The sequence below is a fragment of the Schistocerca americana genome, chromosome 9 (assembly GCF_021461395.2).
Source record: "Schistocerca americana isolate TAMUIC-IGC-003095 chromosome 9, iqSchAmer2.1, whole genome shotgun sequence".
NCBI classification, from domain to species: domain Eukaryota; kingdom Metazoa; phylum Arthropoda; class Insecta; order Orthoptera; family Acrididae; genus Schistocerca; species Schistocerca americana.
Genome location: NC_060127.1, coordinates 25,292,653 through 25,318,154, shown reverse-complemented (window position 1 = coordinate 25,318,154; position 25,502 = coordinate 25,292,653). Strand labels below are relative to the sequence as shown.

At 39.1% G+C, this 25,502-nt stretch overlaps 1 protein-coding gene across 1 annotated transcript in view; it reads right to left on the bottom strand.

Annotated features, from left to right (window-relative positions):
• Positions 1-25,502, bottom strand: part of LOC124551226 (sushi, von Willebrand factor type A, EGF and pentraxin domain-containing protein 1-like) — a 102,078-nt gene that overhangs the window by 31,357 nt on the left and 45,219 nt on the right. Inside the window, exons 5-7 of the mRNA XM_047126219.1 lie at positions 14,845-15,066; positions 12,423-12,638; positions 2,312-2,521 (exon numbers count right to left, since the gene is read on the bottom strand). Of these exons, the coding sequence (XP_046982175.1) occupies positions 2,312-2,521; positions 12,423-12,638; positions 14,845-15,066 (648 nt within the window). The remainder of the gene's footprint in view (positions 1-2,311; positions 2,522-12,422; positions 12,639-14,844; positions 15,067-25,502) is intronic.

Here is a 25,502-nt window from a genome sequence, read left to right as displayed (position 1 = left end):
AGGAGATTATTACAGGAGGCTAAAGTCTCACGTACAACAGCACTTAAGGTCATAACCAAAGAATAGGCGATGTGTCCATATGAAATTACTGCAGTGCAATAAATACACTGTACGTACCATGCCAAACAAATTGCTTATTATGAATGGTTTCAGTGATTTGTTAATCAATGTGGAGTTCTTGTTTTAGATTTAACCTTTTTCAGTGATGAGACTTGGTTTCATCTATCAGGCTGCATTAATTCAAAAAAATTCACGAATTTGGTCATCAGAAAGTCCACATTCCTTAAGAGAAATACATTGCATGCAGAGAAAACCAGTGTTTGGATTGGTGAAATGTGAATGTGAACCATAGGGCTGATCTTTTATGATATTACTGTCATTTCTGATGTCTACTGTTCCCAGATAATTTATCCATTTACTGCCCTGCTGAATGAAAATGAGATTAATCATTCCATTTTCCCAACAAGGCAACACTAGTGCCCAGTCCCTACAACTTATAGATGAAATATTTGGAGATAGAGTAATTACAAAATGTCCCCGGTCCCTGCACTCACCAGCTCTGTCTCCATCAAACTATTTTCTTTGGCATGCGGTTATTACATTTTTGTATCAAAACCAAACACAACAGATGAACCGGAGACGCCGATAACTGATTATCTGCATTCTATTACATTTGAAACACTGGTAAAAAAGTTCACAAATAAATGTAAACATATTGAGCAATGCATTCAAGAAAGAGGAAAACATTTCCAGCACCTACTGTGATATTCGTGAGTACAGTGTATTTAATCATACATAATTAATTTCATTCTTTTAATTATAATGATATCGAATTCCATTGTCCAACATTACTGCAACCACCAGCATTGAATTCTAGCCCCTAGCTTATACAGCAACACAAATGTGCTGCAACCTTATGTGCCTTGCAAGGCGAGATGTGCAGAGCTCGCCCCCGTGGAGAGACTTTGCAGATGCACTATATTTTCGAGGATTTTGTTAATTTTACACTTACATCCAATACATTTACTCCATAATTATATTTATAGTTAATAACAAGAATGATTTTAGGATGAATTCAGCAATTCACAATAATTATACTGGGAGTAGAAATAAAGTCCATACACACTACCTCTCCCTCTTTAGGGTTCAGAATGAAGTTTTATATTCTGCTCCAAAAGTCTAAGAGGTCATAGGTAGATATAAGACAGGATATTGAACATCAAAATATTTTTTAAAAAAAGTAAAAGAATATCTCATTCGGCAACCCTTCAACAAGATACAGTAGGTGGACAAAAATATGGATACAGCAGAAACACAAGACATGGATAAATACTGGTCTTGTATGGTTTCCAAAGGAATCTTCTTCTTGGAAAATAGTGGTAAGTTCAGGTAACAATGATAAAGGTGGGTCATGCACAGTTCTCTCCAAAGTAGATCACAGAGGCTCTATAATACTGAGATCTGGCGAATGTGGTGACTGGGAGAAATGCACCAATTTATCCTTTTACTCACAAAACAAGTCCTGGATGGTGCGAACAGTGTGAACAGCGGGCCTGTTGTCTCTGAGCACAGCATCACCATTCATGAACAAACTTTGTACCGTGACACATATCTGATCAGACAAATTGGTCACATAATTCTTGACAGTAATGCGACCTTGCACAGTAACTATGAGGCCCACAGAATGCCCTGATACATCTGCCCAAATCACCACTGAACTGCTGCCATGTTTCACTACTGGAATGTATACTTTGGACTCAGCAACGTAAACTCTGCCAAACTCTAATATTTCTCTCAGACAATTCCTAGTTTTGACAGTATACAAACATCTAATAGTAGTATGCAAAGTTAAAATGCTTTGTTTGAAGTATCAGATAATAATAGCAGCTGTGTAATACAGGAGGAGGAACAATAGTTTCTGTCAAAGTTGCCGATATTTGCTAACATGCACTTATAAAGTAATACAGAAGTAATTACCATCATTATCAGTGTGAGTAGGTTAGTACTAGTCACAATTTTGTTGTTAGAGTACTTTACAGAAGTATCCAGCAGTGGTGGCTCCTGCATGTTAATGTACAACTCGACTTGTTCTACACTCTTTAAGTTCTGCAGCCATGATGGGATTGATGAAACATGATGTGTGAATGAATGAATGAATGAATGAATGTATAAGGAGAGTCAGTATACAACACGTAGAAAGAGAAGGACTAGGGTGATCAGACTTGACATGCTCATTTCTGATATGCAAATGGGTCCATCAAAGAGAAACAGGATGACAGAAGGGGCAGAGCATGTATTTACGGTTACATACCGTAAGGTTGTGGATCAGCTCTGCACGTCGGCAACGGGGAAGGCTCCCAGAGGCCGGAGGGATTGCAGGTGATGATGTGCTCCCCCTCCAGCACGTAGCCCTGGAAGCAGCTGTAGCTCACCGACGACCCCACGGGGTACGAAGTCTCCGACGTCGGCGAGGACATCGTGCTGTGCTCCACGAGCGGTGGAGGCGGGCAGCCGGCAAGTGCTGCAATGAGAAGGGAACTGCTCGTACACCGGCACCGTGGAACATTATCCATTACGACTCGATGCCGTACTTTCGGGTGTGTGGCTTACTTGTGGATTCCATTTTTACGCACAATATTTTCATGACTGAATGGAGCATCTTTATCAGTTGCTGTGACCTGTACCATTATTTACACTCGCTGCCCAAATTAAAACCTCAGCCCCCGTTTATTAGGTTTTCTGACATTCCAACAGAATGTGAGATGGAGGAGAGCTGTGACGAACATCAGCGACACACTGATTAATGTAACCCAGCATTTCAGCTATTGCCGAGCACACTACCTCGAGTGTATTCGTGAAACGAAAAACGACAAGAGCAGTACTGCAGTGCAAGTGCCGATTTTCAGGGAGAGCGTAATAAGGTAGTCTACCCAAGTGGGAAGACTTGTTCAACCGTAACTGAGATCTCAATTTAAACTAGACATGAGGTCCGACACGCAGTATGTTAAGGTCTCAGTAGCCATCTCATCCACGAGAGCTGGAAAATGCAAAGAGAATACATGTTTCAAGGGGTAACAGAGCAGGCTCTGAAAAAGGAGCATTAAAGCATTTAGCAGGCAGTAAGAGTGGTACGAAACTGGCAACGCTTCAGTCTGGAGTCCAGGCAAAAGGACTCTTAACACGGCTGATGACAACTCAAGAAGACAACTGGATCACTGTCAAAATATTTTGCATATAATGGAAACAACTTGGCTACACACCCAGAAATACACCATTAATCAATGACGCTGAGCAAATGTGACAGAATAAAGTTCAGTTACATAGCTATGTCAAGTGTACACAAATGCAGTACCACCAAACTGTAAACTGAAGCAAGTCGGTTCTCAAATGGTTCACAACCATTACCTGTCGTACACAAAGATGAAACATACAGCTGGTGCCAAACTGAACACTGAGTTGCAGCACAGTATTCATACTCAACGCCAGTGACAGTTGAAAAATAAAGTTATGAAATTTCAGGAAATAAGAGCTTTTGACTGAAAAACAGAAGTAAAACTGCAATATTATTGTTTGCATGGAGCAACTTACTACAGTAACAGTAACAACAACAACAACAACCCATTTCACTACACAGACAGATCCTTTTGGCTACAGTGAGAACCTTCATTGCAATGTTTATGTGGCATGGAACCCTTTGACAGAGGAGAATAAAAGGATTATTTTTTAACTGCAGATAATTGATCTTAGAAGAAAGAAAGCATGATGAGTGGATTTAGCATCCTTTTTGAGTCATCAATCTTCTGGCTAGTTTGATGCGGCTCACCCCAAATTTCTCTTGTGTGCCAATCTCTTCATATTAGAGTAGCACTTGCAACCTACGCCCTTAATTATTTGCTGGATTTATTGCAGTCTCTGTCTTCCTCTACAGTTTTTGCCGTTTTACCCTCTACAGCTCCCTCTAGTACCATGGAACTCATTCCCTGATGTCTTAACAGATGTCCTATCATCCCGTCCCTTCTCCTTGTCAGTGGTTTCCACATACTCCTTTCTCCTCCGATTCTGCGCAGAACCTCCTCTCCTCAAAGCTAATTTTCAACATTCGTCTGTAGTACATCTCAAATGCCATGATTCTCTTCTCTTCCGGTTTTCCCACAGTCCATGTTTCACCGCCATTCTGTGTTACAAACGCACAAACTCAGAGAAATTTTTTCCTCAAATTAAGGTCTATGTTTGATACTAGAAGACTTCTCTTGCCAGGAATGTCCTTTTTGCCAGTGCTAAACTGCTTTTGATGTCCTCCATGTTCCACAACTGCTTATTTTGCTGCTTAGGTTGTAGAATTCCTTTACTTCATCTGCTTCATGACTGTCAATCCTGATGCTAAGTTTCTTGCTTCTGCCGCTTCTCATTACTTTTGTCTTTATTTTATTTACTCTCAATCCATATTCTGCACTGATTAAACTGTCAATTACGTTCAGCAGATCTTGTAATGATTCTTCTTCACATTCACTCAGGATAGCAATGTCATCAACTAATGTTACAACTGATATCCTTTCACCTTGAATTTTAATTCCACTCCTGAACCTTTCCTTTATTTCCATCGTTGCTTCTTCGGTGTACAGATTGCATAGTACGGGCAAAAGACTACATCCCTGTCTTATACCCTTTTTAATCTGAGCACTTCGTTCCTGGTCGTCCACTATTATTATTCCCTCTTGGCTTAGTACATATTGTATATTACCCGTCTCTCCCTGTAGCTTATCCCTATTATTCTCACAATTTCAAACATTCTGCACAATTTTACATTGCTAAACACTTTTTCAGATCAACAAATCCCGTGAACGAGTCTTGTCGGCTCTTGCAGTCTTCGGCATTGTGTGGATGATATTTTCCCAAAAGTCAGATGGTATGTCACCAGACTTTTATGTTCTACACAACAATGCTAATAGTTTTAATTCTTCAGGCTTTCCCGGCGAGATCTTGACATGTGGAATAATCGGGTTACTGCCGGATGTTTGTGTCGCTCTGGCACAATATTTCGGCCACCTAACTCGTTGCCTTCTTCAGGTGTGACCTGAGACCGTCTCAGGTCGCACCTAAAGAAGGCAACGAGTTACGTGGCTGAAATATTGTGCCAGAGCGACACAAACATCTGGCAGTAGACCCGATTATTCCACATGTCAATGTGAATAGTTGTTCTGTTGCCACTTCCCCCAATGATTTTAGAAATTCTGATGGAATGTTGTCTATCCCTTCTGCCTTATTTGATCGTAAGGCCTCCAAAGCTCTTTTAAATTCTGATTCTAATACTGGATCTCCTATATCTTCTAAATCGACTCCACTTTCTTCTTCTATCACATCAGACAAATCTTCCACCTCATAGAGGTCTTCAATATACTCTTCCCACCTATCCCCTCTCTCATCTGTTTTTAACAGTGGAATTCCTGTTGCATTCTTAATGCTGCCACCCTTGCTTTTAACTTCACCGAAGGTTGTTTTGGCTGTCCTTTATGCTGAATCAGTCCTTTCAACAATCATTTCTTTCTTGATTTCTTGACATTTTTCATGCAGCCATTTTGTCTTAGCTTTCTTGTATTTCCTATTTATTTCATTCCTCGGCGACCTGTATATCTGTATTCCTGAACAAGAAGAAAAAAAAAATTAGAGCAATTGAAAAAGTTAAATGGTGATTAAAACAATGTACCTAAAAAGGAATTGAAATAATAAAGTTATGTTTAATTCAGTTAATTGAAAGAAAATAATGACTAGTCATTTTGAAAATGATTTAAAAATATGAACTGAGATACCATCTAATGAGATTTGAACCGTTAACCTTTTGCATAGAAGCTTAGCCATTATGCTGTGCAACTGATCTACTGAATATTACTTTTTCACAGCTGTAGAACATCATGTGAAATTCCAAATTTTTTTTGTCAATTACTCACAAAAAGGGGTCCACCAAGGTGAATGGCTGCATGGTGTGATATATGAGTCCTTAACCTACATCACTATACAGCAAATTTCAAAAAGTCAATCCCACCACTGGGTGCCTCTCCTTGTGAGCCACTGAGGAATATGGCCTACAATTTCTATAGCTACATCCACACTCTGTAGACTATTGAAGCACATGGCAGAGGGTACATCCCCCTGTACCAGGTATAAGGGCTGTGTCCCATTCTGTACAGAGTGTGGGAAGATTTACAGTTTAAATGTCTCTGTACGTGCTGTAAACAATCTAATCTTGTCCTTACCATCCCCATGAAAACTCTACTGGAGGCTAGTAGTATATTCCCATGAAACTTTGAAATGGGCTTTCCTGGGATAGGTTGTGTGTATCTTAAAGTGTCTGCCCATTCAGTTTCTTTAGTATCTTCATGCCACTCTCCAACAGGTAAGACAAACCTGTCACAATTCGTGCTGTCCTTCTCTGTATAAATTCATTATCTCCTATTATTCCTACTTGGTATAGGTTTCACACACTTGAGCAATATTCTAGGATGGGTTGCACAAGTGATTCGTAAGCAATCTCCTTTGCAGACTGATTGCATTTCCCAAGTATTCCCCCAATAAACTGAAGACTGGAACCTGCTCTACCTACAACTGAGCCAATGCAATCGTTCCCTTTCCTACCCCTACAAAGTGCTACACCCAGGTACGAGTCAACCTATTCCAACTGTGATTCACTGATGTAAGTCATACAACACCATGTTTTGCCATTTTGTGAAGTGTACAATTTTTCATTTTGGAACATTTAAAGCAAGTCGTCAATCTCTGCACCACTTTGAAATCTTTAGCCCTGAATCTAATCACAAATTTTGCTCGATTTAATGCACAGGAAAGTGAAACGGTGGTCACAATAAGATAAAAGGATGGATCCTGTCATAAAATGTGACACTGGGTGGGCAAAGCTTCAAGTATGTGGGGAGTGTAATGCAGGAAAATGAGAGACATGACAAAGAGAAAAGGGAATGTGCAAGGCAAACTGACAGCTGTATGAGATGTGCGAGAGGAATGATATGGGAGAAAGAATTCTCCCAATAAGAATTAGAAGGTGATATAACAAATGTGTTACATAACAGTCGCGTTGCATGCTGCAGAAACCTGGATCATGAAGAAAACAGAAAGAACTAAGGTGTGTGGGCAAGTGAAATGAAGATTTTGAGAAGTCACAAAGGACTAACAAAAATGGAAAAATGAGAAATTAAAAGTGCTGGGGAAGTAAAATTTGAGGAACCCTTACAAGGAAAGATTGAGTAAGAAAGATAAAAAGTGAAGAGAATGGATGAGACAAGTATGCCTAGGAAGAGGCACTAGATGAAGATGGAGGGCACAAGACCGAATGACAAGGGGGTAAAAGGAGTGGAAGACAGCATCCACAAAAGACAAGGCTGGGTCAGAATAGTGACAGATATGGTGGAGAGACTAGAGAAGATGGAGATTATTATTATTATTCTTATTGTTATTATTATTATTATTATTATTATCTTCTTTCTTTTCTCAGACCTTAGGTCTGGTAAAAAATGGAAAGTGACGCGGACCTTGATCAAGCGTGACTTTCTTTTAACTGTATGGTATATGTTATATTGCATTTAGGAACTTTCGGGTGATTGAACATGTATCAATAATTACGGATTTCTGTAGTTGTATATACAAGTTTGGATGTAGCTGTATTGCATTGATGTACTGGTGGATATTGTGTGGTATGACTCCTATTGTTGATAGTATAATTGGTATAATGTCAACTTTATCCTGATGCCACATGTCCTTGACTTCCTCAGCCAGTTGGATGTATTTTTCAATTTTTTCTCCTGTTTTCTTCTGTATATTTGCTGTATTGGGTATGGATATTTCGATTAGTTGTGTTAATTTCTTCTTTTTATTGGCGAGTATGATGTCAGGTTTGTTATGTGATGTTGTTTTATCTGTTATAATGGTTCTGTTCCAGTATAATTTGTATTCATCATTCTCCAGTACATTTTGTGGTGCATACTTGTATGTGGGAACGTGTTGTTTTATACGTTTATGTTGTAAGGCAAGCTGTTGGTGTATTATTTTTGCTACATTGTCATGTCTTCTGGGGTATTCTGTATTTGCTAGTATTGTACATCCGCTTGTGATGTGATCTACTGTTTCTGTTTGTTGTTTGCAAAGTCTGCATTTATCTGTTCTGGTATTGGGATCTTTAATAATATGCTTGCTGTAATATCTGGTGTTTATTGTTTGATCCTGTATTGCAATCATGAATCCTTCCGTCTCACTGTATATATTGCCTTTTCTTAGCCATGTGTTGGATGCGTCTTGATCGATGTGTGGCTGTGTTAGATGATACGGGTGCTTGCCATGTAGTGTTTTCTTTTTCCAATTTACTTTCTTTGTATCTGTTGATGTTACGTGATCTAGAGGGTTGTAGAAGTGGTTATGAAATTGCAGTGGTGTAGCCGATGCATTTATATGCGTGATTGCTTTGTGTATTTTGCTAGTTTCTGCTCGTTCTAGAAAGGATTTTCTTAAATTGTCTACCTGTCCATAATGTAGGTCTTTTATGTCGATAAATCCCCTTCCTCCTTCCTTTCTGCTTAATGTGAATCTTTCTGTTGCTGAATGTATGTGATGTATTCTATATTTGTGGCATTGTGATCGTGTAAGTGTATTGAGTGCTTCTAGGTCAGTGTCACTCCATTTCACTACTCCAAATGAGTAGGTCAATATTGGTATAACATAAGTATTTATAGCTTTTGTCTTGTTTCTTGCTGTCAATTCTGTTTTCAGTATTTTTGTTAGTATTTGTGTATATTTTTCTTTTAGTTCTTCTTTAATGTTTCTATTTTCTATTCCTATTTTTTGTCTGTATCTTAGATATTTATAGGTATCTGTTTTTTCCATCGCTTCTATGCAGTCGCTGTGGTTATCCAATATGTAATCTTCTTGTTTAGTGTGTTTTCCCTTGACTATGCTATTTTTCTTACATTTGTCTGTTCCAAAAGCCATATTTATATCATTGCTGAATCCTTCTGTTATCTTTAGTAATTGGTTGAGTTGTTGATTTGTTGCTGCCAGTAGTTTTAGGTCATCCATGTATAGCAAATGTGTGATTTTGTGTGGGTATGTTCCAGTAATATTGTATCCATAATTTGTATTATTTAGCATATTGGATAGTGGGTTCAGAGCAAGGCAGAACCAGAAAGGACTTAATGAGTCTCCTTGGTATATTCCATGCTTAATCTGTATTGGCTGTGATGTGATATTATTTGAATTTGTCTGGATATTAAGTGTGGTTTTCCAATTTTTCATTACTATGTTTAGGAACTGTATCAATTTAGGATCTACTTTGTATATTTCCAATATTTGTAGTAACCATGAGTGGGGTACACTATCAAAAGCTTTTTGGTAATCAATGTATGCGTAGTGTAGCGACCTTTGTTTAGTTTTAGCTTGATATGTCACCTCTGCATCTATTATCAGTTGCTCTTTACATCCTCATGCTCCTTTGCAACAGCCTTTTTGTTCTTCATTTATAATTTTGTTCTGTGTTGTATGTGTCATTAATTTCTGTGTAATGACTGAGGTTAATATTTTGTATATTGTTGGTAGGCATGTTATGGGGCGATATTTAGCTGGGTTTGCAGTGTCTGTCTGATCTTTAGGTTTCAGATAAGTTATTACATGTGTAATTGTATCAGGGAATGTGTATGGGTCTGCAATGTAACTGTTAAATAATTTATATATCTAAAAGCAAAGATGATGTGACTTAACAAATGAAAGTGCTGGCAGGTCGACAGACACACAAACAAACACAAACATACACACAAAATTCAAGCTTTCGCAACAAACTGTTGCCTCATCAGGAAAGAGGGAAGGAGAGGGAAAGACGAAAGGATGTGGGTTTTAAGGCAGAGGGTAAGGAGTCATTCCAATCCCGGGAGCAGAAAGACTTACCTTAGGGGGAAAAAAGGACGGGTATACACTCGCACACGCACACATATCCATCCACACATATAAAGACACAAGCAGACAACGGGTAGCAGCAGCTGGAAAGCACACTGGTTTTTAAAACATTTTGAACATATTACATGTCAGCACCCACTAGTTACACTGAATTTTCCAGGTTTAAAGCACCTGCTGTTTTTCTTGAAAACCATGGATTGTTATTTTGATTTCTTTTTGTAATTTCAAATGCATTTTAGACATACCCAGTGCTCTTATTTGGAGGGAATGCTGGGGCCTCATACCACTAAACTTTTATGTCTGCAAAGTAACTTTTTTTATTTGGTGTTTTAGAACTTAAGTTTGTCAGATTTATTTCATGAACTTAAATATTATTTAATTTTGTTTTGCATTGGTGATTGAATACGAATGACACCAGTGCAGTCTGTGGTGGGTAAAGCGATAAATTTGTTTTAAACATTTTGAAACAGCAGGCAATTATTCTTAAATAATTGAATCGCTGGCAGCCAGTCAGTAAGTCTACTTTCTTGTGCTGTAAGATGACATGCAGTATACGCGGCATGCTTGGTTATTCACTTACTGCTTCCTTCTTGTTGGTTGTGCACGTGATTGTATGATGTATCCCTCTTATTGTATGTTAGCTCAGAGGTTAAGGTAAGAAGTGCAGCAAAACAACACACTATTTTACTTATTCTTCTGCAGCTAAAGGGCTAAAACTTAACAATAATTCTTGTGTGAATGAAAACAGTTAACTGAATAAATTTTATTTGTTTTTATCTTAATTATTTTTGTTAAATAATTAAGTTAGATGTGAGTGTGTTGAGGTGAACTTCTTTAGCCAGAAATTTGCTATTTTATCATTTCCAGGGGCTTTCCAATTGTGCGTAGAATTAATTGCTCGGGTGACTTCATGTTGCAAAATTATCACTTCAGGCATTTGTGGTATCATCTTGTATGAGTGTGTTTCTGCTTGTATCCACCGTGCATGCCTGTTATGTTGTACCGGGTTTGACCGTATGTTGCTCCAGAAGTGTTCCATGTCTGTTATGTTTGGTGGATTGTTTATTTTAATGTGTGTGTTATCTATCGTCTGGTAAAATTTCTTTTGGTTTGTGTTGAATGTTTGGTTTTGTTTCCTTCTATTTTCACTTTTTTTGTATCTTCTGAGTCGTTTGGCTAATGCTTGTAATTTCTGCTTCTTTTCGTCTAATTGCTCTGTCGCTTCTTGTTGTGAGATTTTACCTAACCTTTTTCGTTTTTTTTCCGAGATTTCATTTCTTATAAATTGTGTTAGCTGTCCGATGTCTTTTCTCAGTCTTTCTATTCTGATCTGTAGCCTGTGTTGCCATGCTGGTTTTGTGGGTTTCTTCTGTGTGTTGGTTGGTTCTGATCTCTGCCTAGTGTGTATATTTAGTGTAGTGAGTGCTCCTATATAAACCAGTAGTTGTAACTCTTCCATAGTTGTGTTTTCATTTATTTTGTTGTGTATGATTGTGTTGATAGTTTTTATTGTTGTTTCGACTTGTGGGCTATTTGGTGGTCTATGCAAGAATGGTCTAATGTCTGTATTTGTGTCTTTGTATTCTATATATGTCAACTGAAATTTTTCTTCTATATCTAACATGTGTGTCACTTCATGTTCTATTTGTGCTTGTTCTGGTGGCTGTCTTAAGATTTTGTTTTCCTCTGATTGTTTAATTGATGCGTGTTGTTCTTCGTTTGGTTGCTCTGGGATGTTTGAGTCCATTACTGTATTTTCTTCTTCTTCTAATTGCACATTATTTTGTTTCAGTATTTGTTGTACTTGTTGTTTGATGTTTTCTAATTCTGACTGGGGTATCCTGTTATTTTTTATTATTACACGGATCTGATCAGCTAGTCGCTGTTCTGTTAAAAATTTTAATTCCGGGTATCTGGTAATAAATGTTGTGTATACTTGTGATCTGTATCCAGTTGTGTTGGTTCCTAGGTTTGTTGCTTGGTAATAACAGAACATGAGGTGTCGATTAACTTCATCTGACCATCTCATTCTCTGTCTTTGTTTTCCTTCTAGGGTGGTTGCAGGAAGCATATCCTGCAAAACACCTCTATTTGGATTTAAATCATTTTCCAGTTGGCTAGCAGTGTCATTACCATTGTGGGCGGGCATAGGGTTCAAGCGTCGTCCCCGACCGTGACGGCGCTTGTCCGAGGCTTCTTTAGTTCTGTCCTGAACCAAGTAATCACACTAAAAGGGGGGTTAGCCCTATTAGTGGTTTGTTCTTTTCGTCGCCTTTTACGATTGGCAGAACATACCAGCGGCCTATTCTTTTCCCGGGCCTCCACGGGGTTTATTATTATTATTATTATTATTATTATTATTATTATTATTATTACCATTATCATTATCCTATGCTGCATATGTAATACATTTTATTGATATTCTCTCTCTCTCTCAATCTCTCTCTCTCTCTCTCTTCCCCCCCTTTGCTACGTACCGTAAAGCTGCTCCTCAAGTTTGCAGGAAGGCAGTGTGGCTGGTTCCCAACAGCCAGTAGCAGCACAGGTCAAAGTTCTTTCGCCTTCAAGAAAATAACCGGTGGCACAGCTGTAGCTAACAGACGATCCCACAGGATATGACGATTCTCTCGGTGGCAGTGGTGTCAGAGTGCCATGTTGCACATACGGTGGTGGTGGACAGTCTGAAACTGGTTCTGTAAAAGAGAAGCAAACTTGAATGTCTGTCTCTTTCAGCTTGATGAATGAATGCTTTAGACAGAAAACATCCTCCAGTAAGAATAATCACACTACTTATAGACCACCAACAACTAAAAGTACATGAACTTGCATGTTATAAAGTTAGAAATTTTTCCAAAACTGAACACAATAGCATTTTAAAATAGTTTTTAATTCTAAGTTAATCTATTGCTTAATAACATACATTAATTTATCTGTGTGATCTGTGGTTGAAGAAATTTGGCAACCCGACACATTCGTACATGGGGTGCTCCACAACTGATATTCAGGCTTCTAGAGGTGTCTGAGGGAATTTAATAGTTGATGGTTTGGTAAAGAACCCATGTCTTGGAATGTACCATTTGGATACAAAATAAGTTTGAAGATCGGATCACTTTGAAATCTCTCACTTCACTGTAAGCAAGATGGCACCTTTGTCAGTTCCTGTTGTAATTATGAAATCACATACCAATTTTGTTTGAGCACCACAGCTGAGAGAAATTTGTACATTTGCAAATACAGTCTGATTAAAATTACTTGTTAGCTGGCGCCTGATACGTCTCGTTACAGTGTTGTCAAATTGACTGCCGGTTGCCATTTGGTTATAGGGGACACACAAGCATGTGGTAGTTGTGCAGAAATGAGAAAGCTTGCACCGGATAAAGCAGTGTGGAGGGCTGCACCAAACTAATTTTTGGACTGAAATGGAACCACCACCACCACCACAACAACAACAACAACAACACATACAGACATCATGACACCAAGTGTTAATCAACTCTCATACACAGAAAAATCAGACAATCTGCCACATATTTAATGTCAGCTGAATTTCTTTAGCTTGTGTAAAGCATGACTTAATGAACATGCACGTGCTGTTAATTATATGGCAATTTTTCTGGTTTTTGGTGTATGATATTCAAGAAATGTTTGTACCCTGATGTGTGTTGTTGTTGTGATCTTCAGTCTGAAGAATGACTGGTCTATTTATTTATTTATTATTCATTCAAGTGACATCTCACAATGATCTAGGATTTGTAAGACAATACAATGCCTATCAGTGGGCCAAATAATCTACAGCATACATAACACGCTTTAAGACAGTATGAAAGGTAGCCTACAAGCATAGAACACTCTCAATGCTATTCTATTGTGTGTAATCTTCGTCACATCTGTGTAGCTACTGGAACCTACATTCGCTTCAACCTGTTTACAATAGTAGAGCCTTGGTTTCCCTATGCAATTTTTGCCACATCGTTCGCTCCTCCATTACTACACCAATGATTTCTTGGTGCCTCAAGATGGGTCCTAACAACCTGTCTTTTCTTTTAGTCAGGTTGTGTCATAAATTTCTTTTTGCATCAGTCTGATTCAGTATCATCTCATTAGTTTAAAAGCCACATTCTGCTTCTGTGTAAAGTTACACTCGAGGTTCTTATGTAAGCACTGTTAATTCTACACATTTTCATGTGTGACAGTTGATAATTGGTTTGTCCCAAAATGAGCCCATCTGTTAGTAAATATAAGTCCAGCTGTACAATGTCTGTGAATATCAAGTCCTTGACAAAATACCCATTGGCTTGAAGGCACAGTTCCCAACAAATATTCAATGTGACCTACAGCCCTGTGTAATTAAATGCCTCTTTCTTAGCTCGCGAGTGGGCGCACCATTTTTCATAACACGACTGGGCACTGTGTACACATCTAAAGAATAGGTGTGTATGTTACCTAGGTAAACATGTATGAACAAAATTACAGTTTAACCTTAGTTAATTAAACAACAATAAACAAAACTAACAACAGATAACATAAATAACTGTTTAATTAAACAATAATAAAATAAATTTTTACTGTATCACCTGGTTGCCACACACAAGAGTTACCTCACACCACAAGCATTAAACAGAGCAGTTGCAACAGATCCCCACCACCACTTATTTGGTTACTAATTATCTCATGCATAACTGTCCCGTTGTGAGATTGTGCAGCCAGCTCAGAATCTGGGTTATCTTCTTGCTCAGATCATAAACTTTTTTCTCACCTAGCTTGTTATTTGTGATACAGGAGAACACGCTCAAGGGTTAATAGAAAGGTTATGAGCACCAGAAGTTATGAGATGCACAGAGTTACAAGATTTCCACACAATAGCACCAGACTGCTCCTGCTCAACACCTCGACACTCACCGCAGATCGGCAGTGAGCCCACCCAGGAACCCTGCTCACAGTACAGCACGGCTGGCACGCAGGGTGCGGCGGGATCCCGGTAGCCTTCGCGGCACCTCACCTCCAGCCGAGCACCCGAACCTGCATTGTTGGCCGTCTGTGGCCCGTCTAGGACGGACACCTGTGTGTGGTGCAGAGTTGGGGCCGGCGGGCAGACCGGCAGTGGCAGCTCGGGTGCAACATCTGCAAAAGCAATGGGCACAATAAGCGGAGGTCTGCACAGACACAGATGTCGGTAGAAACTACACAGTAAAAGGTACTGCCACATTGACACGGACCTCCACTAATGTATCTGTGAAAAATCCTTTTCTTTCTTACATTATACATGTGCTATATATTTGCAATTGCAAATAGCGGCACAAAATAGCAGTTTTAATATAGCTAAATCCCTAAAGTCTGCACATATTCTTGGATTGCTTACGATGAGCAGGTTTAGTGAAAGTCTGCTTTTGTCCACATTTTCCAACCACGACCAATTTACTTACAGCCATTCATTAAGGTATGTTTTCACGAGATGTGAAAACATTCATGGACAAGGAGCTGGTGACATCACAGTGTGGAATTCCACGTGTCACTACCTTGCGAAGTGTGAAAGGAAGAATCTGCCATGTCAGATTTTTGCCTAGTGGAGAGGAATGTGGCGAATGAGATGTAGCCTCAGTTTTATGTTACAAAAAGAACTTAGGAGTCACTATACTGCAGTAAGTCATCTCGAATTCCGTATTTGAAGACTTACAGCATATGTGGCATAAATAGATGCTGTTTCAAAGCACCTCTCAAAAGTGCTTTGTTTTATGTTTGATTTGTTGTAATAAAGGAAACTACGACTTGTCAAAATCGCATTGCTTTTGGTACAATTTGAATAGTTAAATACCAAATTACTACATTTGTAGTTACACCCATTCTATAACATATAACTTAGGCACTACTTACATACCAAAGATTTAGCCCACTTGACAGCATCAAAGTATAAAGAGAAATGTAACAGGTTTGCTTGTAGCTACTTCCAATCTGTTTTTTGACCTTTTGACCTTAATGGAAGTATTATCTTCCACAGTCAATGTATTTATTTAATTAATGTATTCCCTGCAGGTTTTACAGACTGCCCCATGTTAATATCTTGCCGATAAATATCTTTTTCAATCACAGTAAGAACCTTCAAAAACATCTCCTCTTCCATTTGAACAAAACTAGGAAACAAATCAAAATCTTCAAGTCTATGTGATGAAGTACATAACTTCCGAAAGACAGCAGTCAATACAACATCTAGAATATGAATATTCTGCATGAGCAACCTGACTTTAAACACAACAGTTTGAATATATTCTATTAGGTTAGTGCCTGCTGTTTCACTCACATAAGACTGTATGGTTCTGCTCAGGTTTTTTGGTTTTTCATTCATTAAATTTGTTTGTTGTTCACAAACTGCAACACCTTCTAAGACTTTCATGATAATTAAGGCCATACAAGCATGGTCTTTTCCAAAAGTACTTCTGACCAAAAACTGACTTTGGTACCTGTAGTCCAATGTCTTTTGCATTCTTGTGGTGATATTTCTGTAGAAACTTTTATCTCCTAATACATAATTCTTTACATGTAACCCAGAACTGAAACACAGATTTTCATAGATTTAGCTTTAAATTCCCCCCCTCCCATGAACCATGGACCTTGCCACTGGTGGAGAGGCTTGCGTGCTTCAGCGATACAGATAGCCACAGCGTAGGTGCAACCACAATGGAGGGGTATCTATTGAGAGGCCAGACAAACATGTGGTTCCTGGAGAGAGGCAGCAGCCTTTTCAGTAGTTGCAGGAGCCACAGTCTGAACGATTGACTGATCTGGCCTTTGTAAAATTAACCAAAACAGCCTTGCTGTGCTGGTACTGTGAATGGCTGAAAGCAAGGGGAAACAACAACTATAATTTTTCCTGAGGGCATGCAGCTTTACTGTATGGTTAAATGATGACGGCGTCCTCTTGGGTAAAATAGTCCCCCATTCAGATCTTCGAGCAGGAACTACCCAGGAAGATGTCGTTATCAGCAGAAAGAATACTGGCATTCTACAGATCAGAGTGTGGAATGTCAGATCCGTTAATCACGTAGGTAGGGTGGAAAATTTAATAAGGGAAATGGATAAGTTAAAGTTAGATATAGCGGGAATTAGTGAAGTTCAGAGGCAGGAGGAACAAGATTTCTGGTCAGGTGAATACAGGATTGTAAACACAAAATCAAATAGGGGTAATGCAGGAGTAGGTTTAATAATGAATAAAAAAAAGGTGTGCGAGTAAGCTAGTATGAAAAGCATAGTGAATGCATTATTGTATCCAAGATAGACACAAAACCCACACCTTCCACAGTAGTACAAGTTTATATGCCAAATAGCTCCACAGATGATGATGAAACTGAAGAAATGTATGATGCGATCGAAGAAATTACTCACATAGTGAAGGGAAACAAAAATTTGGTAGTCATGGGGGACTGGAGTTCAACAGTAGGAAAAGGAAGAGAAGGAGAAGTAGTAATAGAATATGACTGGGGAGGGGGGTAAGGAATGAAAGAGGAAGCCACCTGGTAGAATTTTGCACAGAGCATAACTTAATCATAGCTAACACTTGTTTTAAGAATCACGACAGAAGGTCGTATACGTGGAAGAGGCCTGGAGACACTGGAAGGTTTCAGATAGTTTAAATATAATGGTATGACAAGAGATTTAGAAACCAGGTTTTAAATTGTAAGACATTTCCAGGGGCAGATGTGGACTCTGACCACAATTTAATGGTTGTGAACTACAGATTAAAACTGAAGAAACTACAAAAAGGTGGGAATTTAAGGAGATGGAACCTGGATACACTGAAAGAACCAGATGTTGAAGACAGTTTCAGAGAGAGTATTACGGTACGACTGACAATAACGGGGGAAAGAAATACAGTAGAAGAGGAATGGGCAACTTTCAGAGATGAAATAGTGAAGGCAGCGGAGGATCAAATAGGTAAAAAGATGAGGGCTAGTAGAAATCCTTGGGTAACAGAAGAGATATTGAATTTAATTGATGAAAGGAGAAAATATAAAAATGCAGTAAATGAAGCAGGCGAAAAGAAATATAAATGTCTCAAAAATGAGACTGACAGGAAGTGCAAAACGGCTAAGCAGGGATGGATAAAGGGCAAATGTAAGGATGTAGAAACATATATCTATAGGGGTAAGATACTGCTTACAGGAAAATTAAAGAGACCTTCAGAGAAAAGAGAACCACCTGTATGGAAATATAGAGCTCATATGGAAAACCAGTTCTAAGCAAGGAAAGGAAAGCAGAAAAGTGGAAGGAGTATATAGAGGGTCTATACAAGGGTGATGTACTCGAGGGCAATATTATGGAAATGGAAGAGGACGTAGATGAAGATGAGATGGGAGTTATGCTACTGTACGAAAAATTTGACAGAGACCTAAGTTGATACAAGGCCCCGGGAGTAGACAACATTCCATTAGAACTACCGATAGCCTTCGGAAAGCCAACCTGACAACTCTATCATCTGGTGAGCAAGAAGCATGAGACAGGTTAAATACCCTCAGACATCAAGAAGAATATAATAATTCCAATACCAAAGAAAGCAGGTGTTGACAGATGTAAAAATTACCAAACTATCAGTTTAATATGTCATGGCTGCAAAAAATTAACATGAATTCTTTACAGACGAATGGAAAAACTGGTAGAAGCCGACTAGGGGAAGATCAGTTTGGATTTCGTAGAAATGTTGGAACTCGTGAGGCAATTCTGACCAAAGAACTTATCTTAGAAGATAGATTAAGGAAAGGCAAACATAAGTTTCTAGCATTTGAAAACTTAGAGAAAGCTTTTGACCATGTTGACTGGAATATTCTCTATCAAATTCTGAAGGGGCAGGGGTCAAATACAGGGAGCGAAAGGCTAGTCACAATTTGTACCAAAACCAGATGGCAGTTATAAGAGTCAATGGGCATGAAAGGGAAGCAGTGGTTGTGAAGGGAGTGAGACAGGGTAGTAGCGTATTACCCATGTTATTCAATCTGTATATTGAGCAAGCAGTAAAAGAAACAAAAGAAAAATTTGGAGTAGGAATTAAAATCCATGGAGAAGAAATAAAAACTGAGGTTCGCTGATGACATTGCAATTCTGTCAGAGACAGCAAAGGACCTGGAAGAGCAGCTGAACGGAATGGACAGTGTGTTGAAAGGAGGATATAAGATGAACATCAACAAGAGCAAAACAAGGATAATGGAATGTTGTCAAATTAAATCGGGTGATGTTGAGGGAATTAGATTAGGAAATGATACGCTTAAAGTAGTAAATGAGTTTTGCTATTTGGGGAGCAAAATAACTGATGATGGTCGAAGTAGAGAGGATATAAAATGCAGACAGGCAATGGCAAGGAAAGCTTTTCTGAAGAAGAAAAATCTGTTAACATCGAGTATTGACTTAAGTGTCAGGAAGTATTTTCTGAAAGTATTTGCATGGAGTGTAGCCATGTATGGAAGTGAAACATGGATGATAAATAGTTCAGACAAGAAGAGAATAGAAGCTTTCGAAATGTGGTGCTACAGAAGAATGCTGAAGATTATATGGTTCATCACGTAACTAATGAGGAGGTACTGAACAGAACTGGGGAGAAGAGGAATTTGTGCCACAACTTGACAGAGGAAGGGATAGGTTGGTAGGACATGTTCTGAGGCATCAAGGGATCACCAATTTAGTACTGGAGGGAGTGTGGAGGGTAAAAATTGTTGAGGGAGACCAAGGGATGAATACACTAAGTAGATTGAGAAGGATGTAGGTTGCAGTAGCTACTTGGTGATGATGAAGCTTGCACAGGTTAGAGAAGCATGGAGAGCTGCACCAAACCAGTCTCTGGGCTGAAGACCACCACCACCACAACAACAACAACAACAACAACAACAGCTTTAAAGTTTCTTTAATGTAAGGAAATATTTAATTTAAAATTTGTATCTCCTATTTCATCTGCTTAGGGATTGAATTTCCAAAAACCATAAAACAAATGTTTCTAAAAACTTCCTAACAACACAAATTTTCATAGATTTAGCTTTGAAAATGCTTTCAAAACAAAATAATTCCATAAATCTTTCATTCCCTATTTCACTCCCTTGGGCAGACGAATTTACAAAAACACTGGAACACTTCCCGATTACCAACTGAGACGTCAAATACCAGTTTTCATAGTGTGATTTGCACACCTGATGCAGCTGACAACTGGCGCTGGACAGCACTGCACTCAAAAATTACAACAAGAAGCATGTACTGTGAGATGTAGGCACGTCACTTCGGATTGTGTAGCCACCACAAAAGATACCACATCTAGCACACTTTGCAATCAGAAATATGTCCCACGTGATGAGTGCTTTAGGTTGTCAAAAGTTATCCTTTGTGTATTGCTGTGGAGAATGTTCGCCAGTACATACTTAGCCAATAGCTACAAGCAATAAAAAATTCCTGAACTTCCTGCTACCTTGAATTAATGTTTGTAGAGTTTCAAGAATGGAATTACATTTCAGAGTGAAAAGGTATCAATGGTGAGATTTTCCAATGATCTTGCTGTGCTCAGTGAAAGTGAGGAAGAACTGTGAAACTTGTTGAATAGAATGAACAGTATACGGAGCACAGGATACAGACAGAGAGCAATCCAAACAAGGACTAAAGTAATAAGGGGTAGCAGAAATAAGATATGCACACTGAAATTAGTTAACACATACTAGATGAAGTGAAGGAATTCTGCTATCACAGAAACAAAAATACTACATAATGGACAAAGTGATGAGGATAAAAGAAATAGATTTGCACAAGCAATGAGATTATTCCTGGCCAAATGAAGTATCAAACACAGGCACAGCATCATATGGAAGTGAATCGATGTCTGTGAACTGATGCTTTGAAGATGTGGACTGGTAAGATAAAGAATGAGGTAGTTCTCCACCAAACTGATGAAGAACGCAATATGTAGAAAATATTGACAAAAAAAGGGACAGGATGATAGGACTTGTGGTAAGGCGCCAGGGAATCGTCACGTCCTACACAGACCCTCTTCACACTACGTCGCGCCACAATCTGCCTTCTTGTATGCATACCTCAGTAACAAGTGAACGGTGTCTAATGATGTACAATCAGCCAGTAAACCTGCTATATATTTTTCTTCTCCTTCTGCCGCCCCTCCAGCGTTAGGCCCAGGGCCCATTCTGGTCTCAAAATCTCATCCTTCGTCTTCTCCCACTACTCTTGCCCTGTTATTTCCTATGTGGTGACAGACAAAGTACATGTTCTTTCCATTTTTCTTTGTAGTGGATTCCCTTTTGTGTTATCGGTTGCATTCCTAATTCTTCCCTTATTAGTTCATTTCCAGTTTTGTCTTCCCTTGCGGAGCCTTTCACAGATCTTCGAAATTTCAGTTCTGATACTTCTAACTGCCACAGACCTTTCTTCTCAGCATCCAACTTTCTGCCCCATATAATAAAGTACAAATTACTGTGAATACAAAATTTCAATTGTCTCTCTCTTTTCCTGTTTTCCTTTTAAATGTTCCTATTGTTTACATACACACTGATAAGTATTAGTTTATTTTTTGTACATCCATATCATGATTATATATGTTATGCTAAATACTTGAAATGGGATACCTGTTCTATTGGTTTATTATTGAGGACAAGTTTTGTTCATATTGGATAAAGACTAACGAGGCCATGGTTTTAGTTTTATTTATAGATACAGTAAGATTGTAGATTGCACTTATCTAATTTAGTTTACGCAATGCCCTTTGTAATTCATCTTCTCTGTCTTGTATGACGACTTTATAATCAGCAAATAACATCTTGCTAACAATGCAGAAAGACAGATTGCTATTTACTGTAAAGAAGACATGTTAAGGTGCAGGCAGGCAAAAACAAAGGACACTTACGTAAAGCTTTTGGTCACAGCCTTCATCAGTAAAAGAGAGACACAGACCTTTCACACAAATGGCCAAGCACACACACACACACACAGACAAACCACCAAGCACACATCACACACAGACATGGTTGCCAACACCAGCATCTCGGGCCAGAGGTGCTGGAGCTGGCAATCACTGTGTGTGTGTGTGTGTGTGTGTGTGTGTGTGTGTGTGTGTGTGTGTGCGCGCGCGCGCGCGCGCGCGTGTGTGCTTGCTTCTGTGTGTGTCTCTCCTCTACTGATGAAGACTGGCCGAGAGATTTACATTAGTTTTCTGTTAATTGTGGCTGTCTGCAGCTTGACGTGTCTTCATTATGGTAAGTAGTAATCTGTCTTTTCCTACATTGTTGATATTGCTGCCTAAAGTTTCCACTGTTTGATTAACATCTTGTTAATATTTTTATTACTCCCAATATCTAAGCCTGATGATGTTCCGTGTCTTCTTCATGAGCTGATCATGTCACTTGTACAGATACTGAATAATGACAAGCTACATCCTTGTTTTACACCTTCGATCTCAGATGTTATCTCTGTACCTGCATGAATTCTAATTCTTTTTACATTTATTGCCGATAGCTTGTCTCTAAGAATTCTGTCAAGTGCTTTTTCATACCCACAAATGTCTTGTCTACTTTGAATTATCTACTCCAGTGCAGAAACATCATCTGTACACGATCTTCCTCTTTGGAAACCAGCTTGTTTCTCCATTAACATTACATCCAAGGTATTATGTAGTCTTTCATTTATTATTTTGCTGCAGAGTTTGTAAATAATATTCAGAATACTTTACCCCTATAGTTAAATGTATTACTTCTTTTGCATTTCTTATCTATTGTTCTACTTGTATCTCATATTTTACCCAGCACATGTTAAAGGGATGTAGCATTTTTAACTTGAAGTTTATTCTTCCATGTTTAATCAGTTTCGTATTTATTCCATCTAGTCCTGGTGATTTTCGGTTTCCTCATTGCCACCCCCCCCCCCCCTTTTTTTTTTTAATTAACCATCTTCAATTCCGTCAGTTTGATGTAGTCTATTCCTTGCAGTTGTTCTTTTTTATCTGCTTCTCTGATTTCTGCATTGTGTCTGTTCTTTATAATGTGTCATCCTGTCAGGTGCTTGTATTAAATTTAGATTTACAGTATCTCCTTCTTCTTTGTTTAGGCATTTCATTAATTTGTATGCTACTTCTTGTCTCCCATGCATATCCTGTTCGACTCTGTTAATAAAAGTGTTCTACGATGTACTGTGTACTGATCTTAGTGCTGCTTTTCCTTCATTTCTTTTCCGATGGTACTGCTCTTTTGCTTCTAATCATTTCTTCTGTAAGTACTCATTGTATGCTTTTTGTTTATCTTTTATGTATTCATGTGTCGCTTCAGTTCATATTTTTAAATCTCTTTTCTGACTGGGCCTATGTTTTACACCCAGCATTTCATTTGCTATCTGTTTTATTGTGTTTTTAATACTAGACCATTCTTCATTTATGTCTTCTCTATTTCACTGAGCAACTGTCTGAGTCTCTCGCGTTAAAGAATTCTCAAGCTCTCGTCTTGCAACTGATATACCTTAAATCTTTTATTTAAATTGTTTCTGCACTGGTGTAAGCTGTCGCCAGCACACCAGTCAGCAAAGACACTGCAAGAAGTTTGATAATAGGCTCTGAATCAAGCGTGCCTATCAGGAGAGAGGCCAAAGACACACTCTCAAGCCATGCTCTGCCAACGTCCTCTCGACCACCAATATTTAGATCGCCGCCATGAAATGGAGAGACCAGTCAGTCGCAGACAGTCAGCTCAGTTGCAGTCAGTCAGTACCTAGCAACCAGAGTTGTGTGTATGGTGGGACTTTTACTTCACCTGTAGTGGTGTGGACTATTACAGAACGGGCTTGTACCAGAACACATGGACTAGTGTAAAGATAAGTAGATTTCTGTTCTGATAAATAAAGAACCATGTTAATACAGTGCAGGTGTGTTGTAGAAAGAGGATACCAGCCACCAAACATCATCCTCTCCTTGCTTCTCAAGGTACAAGACTCTACAGTGGTAACGAGACGATACAAAAGTGGCAACGAGGATAACTCGGTGCAGAAGCAGATTTTGCTTTCTTCTCTTGTGTTTTAGCTTGCAGCAGTGACCAATTTGCTAATTTTTTGTTGTGTTCTTGCATGTATTCCAGGAGGGGAGCTGCAGAACTAATCAAATTTCTCTTTTCAGAGCTTTGCTTGCTTTTTGCTATAACATATTTGTGTAAACCATGGCTGCCCTGCCTCCTCCACCCCCTACCCCAGCGCCTCAGTCACAGATGGCCAATGTGATGGATCTAACACAAGCTTTTCAGTTTCAGAACCAACTAATTGCTGCCTTACTGATGATGGTACAACAACTTCTGGTTGCACAAGCTGCATCAACCGCACAACAGAAAAACAAATCAGCCCAACAAGTGCCACCGAGCAGCATAACGCCGTTCCGGAAATTTAACGACTCCAAAGAGGAATGGCTTGAATACCTGACACAGTTCCAAGCACATTGTGAAGTCCATCGAGTTCAAGGTACTGTAAAGCTACAATACTTCCTTTCGATTGCAGGTCCAGTGTTCATGTTAATACAAAGACTGTTCCCAACTGTCTCCCAATGAACTCAGCTTTGACGAAGTAATCGCTGCATCAACTCAGTATTATGACCAACAAGTCCAAGTAACTGGAGCCAGATATCAGTTTTTTTGCTTGCAGAAAAAGGCAGAACAGCTGTACAGTCAGCGGTATACAGAACTAACAAGCATGACTAGAAAGTATAAATTTAAGCGTAGTTGTGGAATTTTTACAATGATTTAATGATATGTGATGTAATTACATTCAATGTCCCAGATAGTAGATCCTGAAGTACTCTGATCCATCACTTGCTCAAGCATTGCAAGTATTAGAGCAACATGATTTGGGTGCTATAGTGGCCAATAAGTTTGACCAGGCCCAGATTTGTCGGGTTGAGTTGCCCCCTCGCTCGTGACCGCCCCAGCAGCCACAACAACGAGTGTGTACACAGCTGTGCAGATGGCCACGTAGACATGCAAATAGACCAGTTAATTTAGTGAAGACTTGCCCTGGATGTTTCGCTTGTCATAAAAGACAGCATTGTCCATCACGTAATGCAAAGTGTTATGCGTCTGGAAAAAAATGGCCACGTCCAAGCAGTTTGTTTGCAACGTCACAAAAACGCCAATTTTGCCCCGCTCCCAGAAAAAACAGGCTCATGCACATGCAGTGAACGTTGTGTTTTCCAAACCTACAACAGGCGCTGACACAAGTAAGATTAAGGTTGTGCCTCCTCCTCGTCCTGGTGCTGTGCAATGATGTTCCAACAAACTATTTGTCTCATTACGAACTGCTGGCTGTTGTGTGAACGTTTAGACACAGGTGCCTCAGTAACTTTACTTAATCAAGCCACGAATGAACAGTCAGGCTCACCACGCCTTTCTAAATCTAGCAAGCACATCACTGCTTACAATAGCCAGGAAATTCCAGTGCTTAGACAGTGTAGTTTGCCTGCCACTTACAAATCTCTCACAAGGACAGTGTATTTTACTTTGTTGAAATCAAGAGACAGTGAGAACACATTCGATTTAGATGCCTTTGATTTGTTTGGACTTAGC